The sequence below is a fragment of the Rissa tridactyla genome, chromosome 3 (assembly GCF_028500815.1).
Source record: "Rissa tridactyla isolate bRisTri1 chromosome 3, bRisTri1.patW.cur.20221130, whole genome shotgun sequence".
In the NCBI taxonomy this organism is placed as follows: Eukaryota; Metazoa; Chordata; class Aves; order Charadriiformes; family Laridae; genus Rissa; species Rissa tridactyla.
In genome coordinates, this window is record NC_071468.1 from 90,850,541 (window position 1) to 90,865,888 (window position 15,348).

A 15,348-nucleotide genomic window follows, 5' to 3' on the forward strand; every position below is an offset into this window, starting at 1 on the left:
GTGTCAGCAAGATAGGAGCACATTTGATGAAGAATGAGGTATGTTCCTGTTAATTGGGTGTAATACAGAAGCATCGTTCTGCCTAAAATGTCAGTCACAGCCGTCTGTAGTTGCAGAAGATAACAAAACATCATCAGCTTTTACTGCAGTACTCTTTTTTTTTTATTATTTTTTTTTTTTTATTCTGTGAAGTAAAGCACTGAAGAAGTTTTGTCAGGCTGTATGAAGGATAAAACTACTACACGCCAAATCCTGTACAACAACTGAAGAAAACTGAGTTTCTATCCTCCCTCTTTATTATTTTAAATTTTCTTTGCTATACTCTAAGCTGACAATAGCTCACGCCTTTTAAAAATGCTATTTCTTAAAAAGCTTTATGTTAACAGGATTTTACTGTTGTCACATACATTTTGAAGCTTTTTTTTTCCCTTGTTGTGTAAGATGGTCTTTGATCTAGAATTATAGTAGTCCAAAAGAATGAACCAGTTTTGTCTGGGCAGTCATTAATACTGGTTCATCATAATCAAGCGGTGAGAAGATCTATTGCTGGTAATAGGAACTTGTTTTGGTACTGTGTGGTTGAAAACCATGAGCAGTTACAAAAACTGGTCACGTTCGTAGCCTGATAGAGGACCTCATATACCAATTTTGAAGTTGAATTACCTAAGCCAACATTTTTGTTTAAAAGCTTTAGATGTAAAAAAAAAAAAACCAAAAAAACAACCCAGTGGTGGAGCTTTGACAAGGTCTTGTAACTTAGATGAGCTGAGGCAGAATATTTTTGTGTTGTCTTCTACAAAGCTATGTTACTTATGTGGTATCCAGAAATTCTGTAAATGTTGCTGTTCTTACGGTCTTTGTCTCATCTTTATTTGAGAGTAGCTTAAATTGACTAGACCACTATTTAAATATAATATTGAATATATATTTTACATTTTTTGCTGTGATTATAAAGGAGCTTATTAGTTTGTGACCAACTGTGCCTTAAAGTCAAAGTAGTAAATATCAACAGTTCTCTGTACAAAGTAGCATGTGCTGAATAGAAGAATTAATTAGGACCAGCTGGAATGAGTTATTGTACTAAAAGGTCATTATTGGTTTTTCTCCTTAATATACTAAGATATTCTTATGAATTTGTGTAACAATCGGGGGGGGGGGAAGATTAAACCAGTAATTCTTCAAAAATATTGTGTTCTTTATCAAATGTTTTGTTTGCTTTTTCATATAATAGGTGAAATACTACAGGCACTTGGCACCTGATCACTTGCTTCAAATATGCCATCGACTTGGACCGCTTCTAGAGCAAGAAATTCCCCAAAGTGTCCCTGGAGTGCAGACGTTATTAGGAGCTGGCAGACAGTCTTTGCTTCGTACAAACAAAAGTATGAGAATTTTTAGAGTTCTTGATATTTCATGCCTTTTCCGTGTTTTCACATGAAAAAATGCTCACCTACATTTTTTGTGTAATTCTTTTAAAACAGGTTGCAAACATGTTGTATGGAAGGGATCTGCTCTTGCTGCACTACATTGTGGGAGGCCTCCAGAGTCCCCTGTAAATTATGGCAGTCCACCCAGTATAGGTAAGTCAATTCTATTCTGGCATTGCCATTGTGACACCTGACTCCCAGGGTGATTGATTATTGTGATGATGAAAGCTAAGTAGCAGTTCTGTTTGTATTTGTCCTTGTTTGTGCTGTATACCTTACCTTTAGTATATTTTTGTTAAGATTTTTTTTTATTTTTTTTTAAGATGTAATTTATTTTTATTAAGATGTAATTTACCAGGAAAAAAATGGGTATTGTAAATTCATACACTACCTCTGTTCTGAAGCTAATTTTGTCTTTGAAGTATGAAATAGACTAAAATATATTTCAACAGTGAATACATACAAATAAAACTCTTATTCTTAAAGAGGTAATAAAGCTGTCAGTAGATGAATAATTAATACTATATAAAAACTTAAAACCAGGACAGCATGGCCTGCACCCGTCATTGGGGAGAATAAGTCACATAGACTGGTAATGGTTTTCTTTGGAAAGATTTGAGTGTCTTGTAGAAGTTACTCTTTCTGCTGTGGTCCATTCAGTAATTTTGTATCTGTGCTTTAGTTTACTGTGCTATACCATGAAATGTGCATGTGCTGTCTGTACCATTGAAGAAATGAGAAGCTGGAGGTCAGGGGTATTCTTTTTCTTTCTTCTAGTTAATATTTTTAAACTCTGATATGGTCACTAGAATATGTTTGTTAGCTTTCAACAAGAAGATACTTTTTTAATTGCTAGAAGAATCATGATGCATGATATTTCATGAGATTATTTAAGGAGCATCCTTTTTCTTTTGTCATGGATAGGAAAATGCGCAAAATCACTTGTGTCTTTTCATCTTTCTCTGCTGATATCCAGGGAAGGGGGAACAGCGAAGACCAAATTGCCAGTGTGAATTATACCAAAATGGTAGTTGCAGATAGATGTGTGGTGTTGGCTGACAGTGGGCAGAGAATATCCAATTGATTGGTTCCTGATGAGGTGCAGCTGCTGCAAAGACAAAGGTTTCTGTCTTGGCAAGAAAAAAACAACTGAATATATATTGGGGGAACTAATGACTAACAGTACAAACACATAGCCAGGTGCTTTTTGGAACAGAGGCATTTTTAAAGTGTTAACTTGCCATTACAATTTTTCAATCTCCTTTTAGAGGCTATTGATAGCCTGGAAGTTTTCCATGAATTGGGAGAGGTGTGTGTATATATCTAGAAATAATTGAGAGCGCCTTATTTGGGCTATTCATCTTATTTCTAACATTGAGGAAACTCAAAATCAAATCCTCAAAATGCATGCCATTACACTTTACCCAGAGAATTATTGTTCTCTTCTAAAAGCTGAAGCAGAAGCATGCTACAGCTAAGAACCTCTTAGAATGAGCACAGCCAATTTTGACTTGGTCAGATGGCAAAGTATTTGTTGTTATAATAGCTCGTCCATTTTAAAGCACAAGTTTCATGCTTTCCATGGTGTTCCTGTAGATGCTTGGAATATAGGAAGAGAACATGGTTTTGCAGGGTGTTTAGAGCTAAGTTTTCAGTACCTTCTCAGCTAGTATGTGTATTGGCCAGAGGTGGTTCCCTTAAACCCTCATGTAGCACCTGCATCCACTCAGTGTGGTTTTGTTTTGAGCTTCTGTTTTGGTGTTCATGTAGAGAGTTGTTTCTGTGTTGTGCTCTGGATGTGGGGGAGAAAATGCTTGTTGCTGAACAGAAGAATTGTGCTTTTGAGTGGCTGTGCATTGGCTTGAAGATTGTAAACTTGGGAGATGTTGGACTAGATGAGCAGCTATTTCTGCAAGGGGGCTGGAGGACTGAACCTTCTAATAGCTAACATTTCTTCAGTGGTTGCCTTACCTTTTCCTTTACTTGGAAATACATTTTAAAACATGTTGGAGAAATCAGAGTGGAAGAGGACTGTTTTGCATTGTACTGTTACTTGCTCCAAAACTATGTAGTTTTTAAAGGGAAAAAGATCAGTGTATGAAATCCATGGCAGCTGGAGTTTAAAGAAAGTTGTAGAGTTACAGTGGTAGTGGAATTAAATGTTAAGAAAAATAACTTTCAGACTCTTTTTAGGGAAGAACAAGTAAGGCTTTCTAAATAAATGTTATTTTTATTGAACCTTTTGCAGAGCACTGAATATTTGCAAAATTACAGTTATTTCAACATATCCCTTTTCTCATGACCAATAATTTCCTTTTCCAAACATTGAGATAAGTGCTGGTAACTGAATGTTTTTAACTGTGAAGTGTATTTGGATTTTTTTGGTGTCTGGTTCAGAGCTGCACGTGAAAGCATTTGTTTTTGATTTATCCTGTCCTATTCTGATACTCTCAATGAAATCATGAACTGGAATGACACTTGCTTATAAATTGAACTAGAAAATTTTGTTCTGTTTCCTTTAATAACTTCTCAGTTTTCCCCCGGGAAGGCTGTATTTTATGTATTTGCCCAAGAAAAAAAATTGGAATCTATTCTTCAGGCTGTATGAATTTCAGGTGGAGAACACACTAATGGTTGAGGAATAGAGAAGATACTGAAGTCTTTTTATCTTAAGGAAAACTTAATTTGCATTTCACTGGACATACAGAAATATTCATTTGTTTCCTAGCCTGATGAACCAATGCAATTAAGATGCTGATGGGATATTCTTTAGAGTACATTGTGCCAGCTGCCTTGTAGGTAGCTTGTTTATATGCGGTTAAAATGCATCTGTATAAATACGTACTTCTCCATAAAACTATAGAATATCTGTATAACATAATAAACAAAACTTGAATATGGAATAATCTTTGTCCAGTTGCTATCACTTGTGCAATGTATCTTATAGAAAGTTGCTGAAGTGCTTAATTAAGAGCAAAAATAGCTATGTCATATGCTAATTTGTTTAGTTAAAGGTCCCATCTTGGATCCTGAAACAGAAAAAGAATTCTTTTTCCGTAATTTTCAGAACGGCTGAAAAAGCATAAACCAAAGCATAAAGCTTTGAGAGCTTTGAGCTCAAAGCTCTTGGGGAAGCTGGTCGCTCAGGTGTCAAGACCTGAATGAGTCTGGCTTCTCATCCCATACAATAAGAATGTTCTTCCTGACCAACAAGTATATCTGCATTTCAAAAATAGTATTACATGGTCTTGCTGAGTAGTCCGCTTCAAGAAAAGTTCCGAGGCATTTTGCACTTATCTCACAGTTTCTTTATTAAATGGTGCTGCTGGTTTGGCTGTAATGAGAATGTGAAGTTCTGAAAGTGGTGTAGATGTCTGTTTCTAGAAATACAGTAAATACATTAGGCCTAAGATCTAACCTAAGAGTCCTTTGTGTCATTACATTATTCTGTTAATTAGAGTAAAAAACTAAAAGAAAAGACAGTCTTGTGTTAAGGAATCTGTGTAAAAGTAACACGTTGTTACACCTGTTTATTCAAGTATAAAGTGAATTATACTTAAGTAAATGACTTCTTGTTATGCAAGAAGAAATGAGCTATAGAAGCGTTATAGTACTTTCGTTAAAATAGAAACTGAATAAATACATAGTGAAAGCAAGTGGGATTCTGCTTTTTCAAATATCTCACCACTTACCTCTCTGAATTAGTACAGATTGACAGTTACTTTCATTGAACAAATAAATATTATATGTAAACTTTTAGATGTATGCAGAATTTCTGTATTTTAACTTTATATTTTCAGAAATGCTCCAGTGGCAGTGTACTTTTACCTTCGTGAAATGCCCAGAGGGAAGTGCTGGCTTGATCAAATTGGTAGCTTAACCACTTTGTTTGTCAGTCATCTATAAGCCAGGAGAACTGGAGTGCTGTATAGAGTTTAGAAGTTGAACAGAAAAATGGTGGGAAGACAGAAGTAAATTCAAGCTGCTTTTTTGATATTGGACATCTTTACAGAAGAGGGCTAGGGGTGGGGAGGGTGCGTGGAAACAACCCAAAGTGAGTGCTTGATACCTTTAGTCTTGCTGGCTTGGAGAGTCTATCAGTCTCTTTTTTTTATTGTTATTTTTAACAACTCTGAATGCCTTGGTATTCATTAGAGGCATGTCTAGCATCTCAAGTTATGAAACTTGATTCAATATGAGTAAGTTGTAAGTGAAATTTATTCTTTAGGAGTCCTGCCAGGTTTCCCCTTCTGAAAATGGAACGAAGGTGGGTTCTGTTCTTCAGAACAGAACTTTAATTGATTAAATACAACTCGAGAAAGGAAGAAAATGAAACATAAGTCATAATGATTTTTGTGTGTGCTTTTTAAAATGTAGCTTATACTTGGTACAAAATTAAATTGGGTTTACCACTGACGAGTGGATAAGGCAGATTACTGTCTGCCATCTTTAAAGGTATATTTCACATTCCAGGATAAGGCCATGTAAATAAGGTGATGTAATTGGTCACTTTGATAAGACTAAAATAAGAAAGTCAAGGCAGGAGGGTGGGGGGAATTCGGCATAGCTAATACTGCCATATCTTTCAGATCCCCAAATTTATCTTCCTTTTACTGATTGATGTTTTTCTCTGAGCTGCTGGTTCTATTTTGGGCGGGGAGTGAGTTAGAGAGATTCGAAAACTTTGAAGGCATTCAAGTTGGTGCCTGTTGCATGCCTTTTGAGTGTGAGAAAACCTGCTGTAAACCTGCTATAATCTGACAACTCTTACCACTTTACCTTCATCAGCTTTACATGTATGTTTGATATTAAATTTTTCAAAGGGAAGCCAAACACATAATGTGATCTTCGGTCCTTGAGATGTGTGGTTTTCAGATTAAGGTTGTTGGCAGCAATGAATTATAACAGCAGAAGTGAGACTTTAAAAAACAAAGTTCTATTTTACTAAGTTGGTTTAAGAGCCTAACTCTCCATTCACGGTGTAGGTTCCCGAGATGGCTTTACAAAAAAGGAATTTAAACTCACCTTTAGAGCTTAAGGTTAGAGCCTTTGTTTCCTATGTTTCTCACCCTACCCCACTTTGTTTTTTTCTTTTTTTCATACTTTAGTAAAAGGTCCTGTGCAACTTGTTGTATTTGACCCTGTTTTCAAAGGAGGATTAGACTAGATGATTTCCAGAGGTCCCTTCCAACTTCAACTATTTTGTAATTCTGCAGTAACAATAGTCGAAGTTCTGGCATTAAATCTGGTGAGGGACATGAAGGAGCACAAAACGGGCTTTTACAGGCCTAACAGCATCAGGAGGAACAGTAGGGCTTGCTGCTGAACTGGGTAGGGGACCTAATGACAAAAGACCTGGAGAAGCTGAAGTATTCAATGACCTGTTGGCCTTGGAGGAGCCAGACTCTTCTCATTGGTGCCTCTTGATGGGACAGAGGCAATGGACACAAATGGAGGAAGTTCAGTTTAAACATTAGAAAACATCTTATGTTTAAGATGTGGAGGTGATCAAAGCTCTGGCACAGGCTGCCCAGAGAGGTTGCAAAGTCTTCATCCTTGGAGATATTCAAAACCTGACTGGACACAGCCCTGGGTAGCCTGCTGTAGCTGACCCTACTTGAGCGGTGGGGTTGAACTAGGCAGTTTCTAGAGGTTCCTTGCCACCTCAACCATCCTGTGGTTCTGTGATAGCAGGCCGTTGCAGTCTTTGTGGTTGGTCATATTGTGTGAAGATGAGCTCAGTTACCTAAACACTAGGAGCCAATTCATTTTATTTGGAACCAGTTGGTAAACGATTGATAGCAACTTAAATCATAAAGTTTGTGGCAAAGTGTTTTTTACATGTTCAAAACATCAACAATACTCCTGGCTTTCTCAGGCCTTCGTTTCTGCTGATCAGTTAGCTTCATTAGTAAATATGAAGAATCCTGATTTTTTCAAACTGAAATGTCATTTTGAAATAAGTGGTGGATTGTCATCCTGTGTTGCACAGCAACCACGTAGTAACATCTGCTTTTTGTTTGTTTGCTTGTTTTAAATCTTATTTATTTTAAAAGTAGGTTCTAATGTGAGACTAGTAGATGGGCTTGTAAAGCTAAGTTAATTTTGATTTCCTTAGTTGGCCAGGCATTGGATGGGAGTTCTTTCTGTGCAGCGTCCACTTCACAGTGCTCTTCCAGCAAGGAGCAGGCACTCTGTTCTGTTGTTTTCTTCTTTCTTCCTTTCAACTGTTCTAACTTCTCTTCATGTTGGTTGATTTCACTGTAAGGCCCAACCAGTGCTCAACTCTTCCTGCGATAAAGTCTCATCCTCTTTCCATGCCTTATTATGTATGGTTTCTGGCTCCCACTGCAGCTGTTTAACTGCTTATACCTTACCACACTCTCTGTGATGAACACCCTTGTGCATACTGACTCATTTGTTTGTTTGAGGCCAGGCAAAATTTAAGCAAAGACAGAAAACTGCTAATATGGCTAAAACAAGAGAGAGACTAGATTTGCTGTCACAGCAAGCTTCTAAAATTTTTTCCGAAAACAGTTAAAATCAAGCTAAAATAGATTAGAGACCACATAAAGCCTGTCAAGCATTGATGCTAGATATGGGTAACAATCATTATAAAACAAAAGGCCTGTAATTAGCACAAAGGCATTATTGTTATTAACAGTTGGTAGCCTTTCTCACCCTGGCTTGTACCAGAAAAATCAATTTTATTATCTGCTGCAGGAATTTATTTTTGAGAGACAGCTATTTTTAATTTTTACCTGTACTCTGGAGGAAAAAAGCAAATGCTATTGTGCTAACAAAGTGTGCAGGTGACACATTGGAGTTGTCAGTGTTCGGAGTAAAAAGTGGGAATATGTCAGTTAAAGAAATCAAGCTGGATCACTTGGAAAATTCAGTGAGAGCAAATATAAATGTAGTTAAATGGAAGGCCATATTGAAGAACAATGGTGGGTGTGAGAATTTAGTTTAAAACAAGAAAAAAACAGTTTGGGAAGTCTTTTAAAAATTACATATTTATGGATGGTGTTCAAACCTGCAGGAGATTGATTCTTCCCCCCCAGTCATGTGCATGCCCCCCCCAAATTGTATGTGCTTGGTAAAAAAATTTCTTCCCATAGAATGTAAGTTCATAATAAAAGTACTTTAAAAGGCTTTTCATAAATTCAGATGTATATTACAGATTACATGCTTATATGAAGTCATTGGTTGTTTTATCCTAAAGATACTGCGTACACTTTCAATTTATTGATAGGCATTTCTGCGGATTAAACTTCTAGTTAAGCTTTTTTCCCTTTTTATGAGCTATGGTTTCATTTGAAGGTGTTGCTAGAAGCTGATTTCCAACAACCTTTTCCATTTTACATTAAAAGCAAACAAAAGGTAACTTCTGAGTAGGTTGAGATTATTGTGTAAGCTCTCTCTATTGTTGTGACAAAGACCTTCCTCATTCTGTTAGTTAGTTAGTTAGTGTGAGTTTGGGGTTTTTTTGTTTTTGTTTTTTTTTTTTTGGTGTGACTTTTCTGTTTGGGGTTTGTTTTTTTTAAACTGTAGGATGATTTGTCAGAAACCAAAACTAGATTTGTCTTGTGACTGAACTAATCTTGGTTTCCTCCTGCTGTTCTAAAGTAGACTGTTGGCAAGGAGAAGCTTTGTCATAAAGCAGATGCAACTGCGTCTTTCTTGTATGAGGGGAGAGCGAAGAGGATACAGTAGAGCCTTAAGGCACATTGACTAAAAGTGCCTTGCTCCACAGCTAATGATCCTGCTCCTTTACAAAGCATCTTGAACTAGGAAAACTTCCTTGAATCCTTGGGCTACATAGGCAGTCAACTGAAGTGTTTCAGGGATGTTCTTATGGCCTGAGGCCAGTGGGCTTGGCAGTTGTCCATACCACTAAGTGCTTCTACTTCTTATAGAGGAGCTACAATCCAGTTTGCATATTTAATGTAGTTTGACCTGTGCTGACTCATGAACCAGTGTCTGGTTGGTCTGGGCCAAACCCAAGCGATGCCAGAGGTTTGTAGCTGTTCCACGGTTGATGCTGTGGAGTGAGCGTGATTCTGTGCCCGGACCCCCTGCCCTGGTCCTGATCAGTTCACTTGTACAGACGTAGCCTTGGTCACTTACAAAGAATGGCTAACTAGGGGCGTAATGAAAGTATTGGCTACCTCTCTTGGCACTGGTAGATCTCATTTTTCATGTGTGTGTAGTGCTGTGGATGTTGTTGGGTGTTTATGTTTTTACTTTTCATGTATTCCGAAGTCAGAGATCTGAATATGTTACCTGCTTTATCACAATTCTGTAGAATATAGAATCTAATGCCATTGCTATTCATCGATCTAATGATGATATGGGGAACTGCTTGATTAATGTCTATGTATCCATTCATAAAAGCATTATACTCTGTTGCTTTATCATTGCATGAGTAGCAGTTTAAAATTAGTATCACTGAGCTTTATTTTCGTTACTGAAGCTCTCTATTGAAGATTTCCATTTTGAAGATTTCCTGCTCCTGGACCTTCTTAGCTTTTAAACTTGAAAAAAAATCCCAAACTCTTTGAATAAGGTTCTGTTAGTCAAAATCAGAATTTTCTGTAAGGTTTTGGTGAACTGATACGTTGATATTTTCTTTGGTGTTTTTTTGTTTGTTCAGCTGTAGTGGGTAGCAATATTTTTAAAAATAAACTGATTGTCTCGCAACATTTGATTGTGTAGACCTCAAAAAACAGGTGGCCTTGGAGAAGGTTTGAACGTTTGCTATCTTCAGTTAATAGCTGTATGGAAGCTCTTATGTTTGTTAAATTTGAAGTAGTATTCTCCTCTGCAGAAGCTGCCTCAGTCCTAAATTTCTAACACTAGATTATAAAATCAGAAGCATAGGTTTCAGCACTTAAAGTTGAAAGTTGTACTGCATTTTTACGCTCTGCCTTGCAGTTTGTTACTTTTTTGCATGTCTGTATCAGAGGCTGCTTTTGTACGTATTTTCCCTAACTATGGCAAAATGAGAGAATTACTGTAGTAAGCTATGGCAGGTGGTCCAGTGTTGAAATAAACTTTCCACCCTGAAGAAGTACTTTAGTTTATGAACCCAGTATAAATGCTGTCTCTTCTTTTGTCTTTCCCCATTTGGCAGTGGATACCCTGTTTTCAAGAAAACTAAATGGAAAATACAGACTTGAACGCCTTGTTCCAACTGCAGTCTATCAACATATGAAGATGCACAAACGAATTTTAGGACATTTATCTTCTGTATACTGTGTAACTTTTGATCGGACTGGCAGGCGAATATTTACTGTAAGTACAAAATATTTTTGTAGATACAGGTGTTTTTTTTAAGTACAGATAGCATGTCACCTAATTGGTTTCCAAAATCTATATGTACTGATGCTGTGTATCAAGAACAGATGAATGCTTTACTACTGTTACTCTCATATATGCTTTTTAATAACCATGCTAGTTTGTGTGTTAAAATAGTTTTGGCATACATGTCTTAAGACTAGATGTGATGATAATTACTGATGTGTGTAGTTCAGTCAGAAAACTCAGGTTATTTTTGGTGGAACTACTCTTTGTAGATTCTTATGCAAAAGCATAAGCAAAAGAATGGATCACCACCACAGAATTTGATTAGAAGGTCAGAGAAGACAATCAATATGGAAATAAAGATTATTTTGACTCTTAACTGTAACTTTTGTTAAATTTAAAGAATGACTCTTAAGTTTAATTGTCTGGTGATACACTTAAATTTGGTACAGCATGCTGATGGTAATGAGAGCTGAAAATTCACATGGTGTGTTGTAACAAATGTTGGTTCACAAGGAATTGTCTTTATGAGATGCCAGGAACTGTGTTTTGGTTTGGTTTTTTTTTTGTACCAGTGTTTTTAGTATTTTTAGCTATTTCTTTTTTGTTGTTGTTTAAAAAAAATAATATTGGACTGATGTCTGAAATCAGTACTGAAATTACAAGTTTCTCAAGGAATGGGAATTATAAAAACCAGACAGGTGTCAGTGTAATCTGGATTTCTTGGTAAGTAGTCAATTTCAGTAGAGCCAAAGATCTCGTAAATACACACCTCATGCCAGTCTGGGACACTTTGGCTACATGTATTGCCTTCCCAGAAACACTGGATGTAATTGATACCTCTGTGGATCTAGGAGCTTGATTGCGTGCTTTCTAACCTCATGGCAGTTCTCCTACTTTATATATTACAGTCATAACTTCTAAAATTCTTTCAAGGTGGTTGTAAATATAATTCGCCCTCTCGCCCACATGTGTTTTTCTTTGTTGCGTAGAGGGATGTATGGTTGCAGGGATGGGACACTTAGTGTTTTGAACAGACTTCTGTTTATTTGTTCGCTTGTTACTTCAGGCATAGCAGAGACTTTTACTTATTTCTTTAGCTTTCATCAGCAAGCTAAGTCCCTCAACAGTCACAGGCGTTAAATCTTATGTCCCGTAATTTATGTGTGATTAACCTGTCAGGAAAAGCCCGCTCGGTTGTGGTTTTGTTTTATATATGACATGGCAGAATGGATTAGAGATTTTATGTGTACCAAGTATAAAAATCACCTATACTCTTCCTGTTGACATTTAAATAAAAACTTCTGTTTGTGCTTACTAGATGAAGTATGTAAAACTCCTTGCTAAGGTCTTCTAATTCTCCATTTTCCTAAACCTTTTCCCATGTTCCTAAAACCTTCCTTCTTCCAGAGGTACTTCCTCTTGGGTGCATCTGCAGTTACCATTCCTTCTTGCACATTCCCTTGCTTTTTGTAGTCTGACTAAAAGTGGTTAAAGGGAGGGAATTCTCTTGACTGTAACAGTAATTTGTTTCCAAAAAAAAAGTAGAAGAACCTGAAATAAAATGGGGGAAGCAATATTGCTTCTGCAACCCCAGAGCTTTGCTGGCAGTCCTTTGCTGACTGATACGCTGGTGGCCTGCTATGATTGCTTGGAAAAGGTCCTAGTTTAGATCATGGTTACTTCAATCTAGTGTTACATAAAATGTCCATAGAAATTGGTTGTCACTGGTGGATTTTCACCTGGGAAAGACCTTCTTACCTCAGTGTTTGCAGGTAAATCCAGTGTTTTTTTGTGTAGAAGTTTTAAGTGGTTGTTGGCAGATGGAAAACGAATGGGTTGTATTCCACACTGCAGTAGAGTCCAAGTTGCTGTAGCTGGCGTGATGTACTCTGTGGATAAACGTTCATGAACTGTCGTGTTGTAATTGTGTCTGTATAATGGAATGGTGCCAATTCTTTTCATTCTAGGCCACTACAGTTTCTTCAGCCTCTAGTGTACTAAGTAGAAATAGGAATTTATAATCAAAAGTAAGCCAGACTTCATTCCAGACACGTCTGTTGCCAGCATGTAAATTTGCGTGCATCAATAGGGAATTACTCTTGCTCTACAACCTCCAGCATTCAGTGTGGCATTAGCTAGATAAGAGGTTGTTTTAGATTTATAATTGGTTCTAGAAGATGCATCATAACTGTTTCCTTTTCCTCCTGACCTCTGAAGGATTGAAAGCCTCTAAATTCAAGTTCTGTTTATGTTTTGCTTCAAATTAAAAGGAAAAGAAAGTGATCTCAGCACATTTTTGAGTCATACTCTTCTGGGAGATGTTATCTTTGCTAGGAAGAAGATGCTCTTAGTTTGCCTAAAGGCAGTGAAAACAGGACATTATGCAGTTTTCCTACTAGCTAGTAGGTCATGCAATGACTGTTTCTGTTTATAATCTTTTACAGATTTCACAGGAGATTTCTGAAGAAATCTCTTACCTTTTTTTGAATATACTAAAATATTCTTAATATACAAACTGTGGTGTCTTGGTAATTTAGTTTTGGGTTTTTTTTTTAATTAACTACAAGTAAGGCATGTTTACTTGGAAAGACACAGCTAAAAGACCTGTCAGCTATCAGTGAAGAAAACCTAATTATTTCTGAGACTGTGTATTCTGTATGTCTTGAAAAGTGTGACTTGCAGAACCCATGCAGGGTAATAGAAACAAGCATTGTCTTCTCTGGTTCCTGTGCCACTTAACTTTCTGACTGCGAAGAACAATGGCCATCTATTTTTCCCAACCTTTATCTTCCTGTCTTCTCTGAGATTACTCTTTCTAGGGAATAATAGACAGTGTTGTGTAATAGTCTGTGTAAGGTTTCCAACCCAAGATTAATTTGTACGTTTCTTGGCAGTTTCATTTCAGCCCACAAGTCTCTGTAATGGTAGGAAAGTGAACACTTTTACTCCATACCTTGGCAGTGCTGTCATCAGTTCTCACTTGGTGCTGAGCTTGTTCTAGGATTCACTTTTGACAAATGCTTTTTAATAGGCACATAATTTGTAGCAGTTGTAGACATAAGGTTGGAAACATGAGCTGTGGTGTAAGCCAATGCCCTTGCTAGCACAACTGCAACTGTATATTGAGAGTTGTGAATTGTCCCATTCAGGTCAGGCAGAATCCCATGAATGTATTTGAACTCTTAATACTGTTATCTTGCCAAAATGCTACAGAACTTACAATTTTACCAAGTCTTTTTTTCCTCTTCCTTTTTTTTTTTCTTTTTTTCTTTTCCTTTTTTCTGTTTAGATTTGCTAACAGTCAGTCTTTAAGTTGTCTATGTGCAGGTTGCTCTCCATCAGTTACATTCTGCAAGCAGCATTTCAGGAGTCTCGTAATGCAGAGTTTAGTTCATTGATTTCTTTTTCTTTTTTTTTTGCTGTGTTTTGAACAAACTGTTTATCCTGTAAAATGACTGCAGGTTGTAAGCTTACAGTAAAGTCAGTAGCTTATTCATATTATTGATCTGTACAATGTGAGAATTGCAGAAGCATGTTTATGTAATGTGTATAGTTTGGTAGACAGAGTATTTGTTTTCATTAATTTATGCAGTTCCAAGAAAAATGGGACCAGTGGTTTGAGATTTCTAGACTATAATGCAATTAATTTTAATGGCTTGGTTCTGTTCTCATACATGTACTGCTTTGAGAAAGAGATTAATCCGCATGTGAGTGATTTCTCCCCCCGCTATAGTGTTCTGGAAGTTTTGGGTTCCCTATTCCCTTCCTCGAATTTCAGGTCTCTCTTGAGCAGTGAGGCTATTATTTGTCAGCATCAGTTTTACACACACAGGTATGCACGCGCGCCCTTTTTGTCTCCTTCACTTCTTGGGTTTTTTTGGTGGTGACTGCACTTCCGTACAAGTTTCTTCATACTCTCAAGTCTCTCACCGTGATATCAGTAAAACAGAATGAGCTGATACTATTTTGCAGGTAGTTGTGGCATCAAGTAGGTATAGAGTTTGCAACTTTTTGAAGCTTTAGATACAGAAGTGCAGATTTGAATCTAGAAAGACAGGGACAGTTATGGAAACCTATTGAGTAGCATGGGAAAAAAACACCAAATCTGGTGCTTTTTAGCGTGCTTGTATGTTTGTTGTAATGAAGCAAAGGGATTAAAACTGGATCTGCTTAGAGCTTTATAAGCAGAGTTTAGAGAGAAAAAAAGGGACCCTTTTTACCTCTAAACTCTGCTTATAAAGCCCTAAACAGCAAGTTTGCTAGTTCTGGTGTAAACCAGTGTTAAGTTGTTCATTGGAATTGGTTCGGAGGTGTGCATTACTGAGCTTGTTTACCAACTTTTTTCCTCTTTATTTTCCCTTCTTTTTAGTGTCTCAGCAACTTATTAGAAGTGAACAAATCAAGCTATAACTGAAATTAGCCTGGATTGCAAAAACATTCTGTGACTGAGCTAATAAGTTCAGCTCTTTTTTTTTTTCTTAACAAATAACACTGTGTGTGTCTCTCAAGGTATTCAATATGAGTGAGATTTGGAGCCTTTTCAATAGCATTAAATGCTAACAACTACCTTTAAATGCAGTTAAATAACTGGAAATTTAAGAGGTCCTTGAAT

At 36.9% G+C, this 15,348-nt stretch overlaps 1 protein-coding gene across 3 annotated transcripts in view; it reads left to right on the forward strand.

Moving 5' to 3' along the window:
- Positions 1-15,348, forward strand: part of PHIP (pleckstrin homology domain interacting protein) — a 118,428-nt gene that overhangs the window by 9,138 nt on the left and 93,942 nt on the right. For all 3 annotated transcript variants that reach the window (XM_054194606.1, XM_054194607.1, XM_054194608.1), the window contains exons 5-7: positions 1,232-1,382; positions 1,482-1,580; positions 10,564-10,724. In XM_054194606.1, coding sequence (XP_054050581.1) covers positions 1,232-1,382; positions 1,482-1,580; positions 10,564-10,724 — 411 coding nt within the window. The remainder of the gene's footprint in view (positions 1-1,231; positions 1,383-1,481; positions 1,581-10,563; positions 10,725-15,348) is intronic.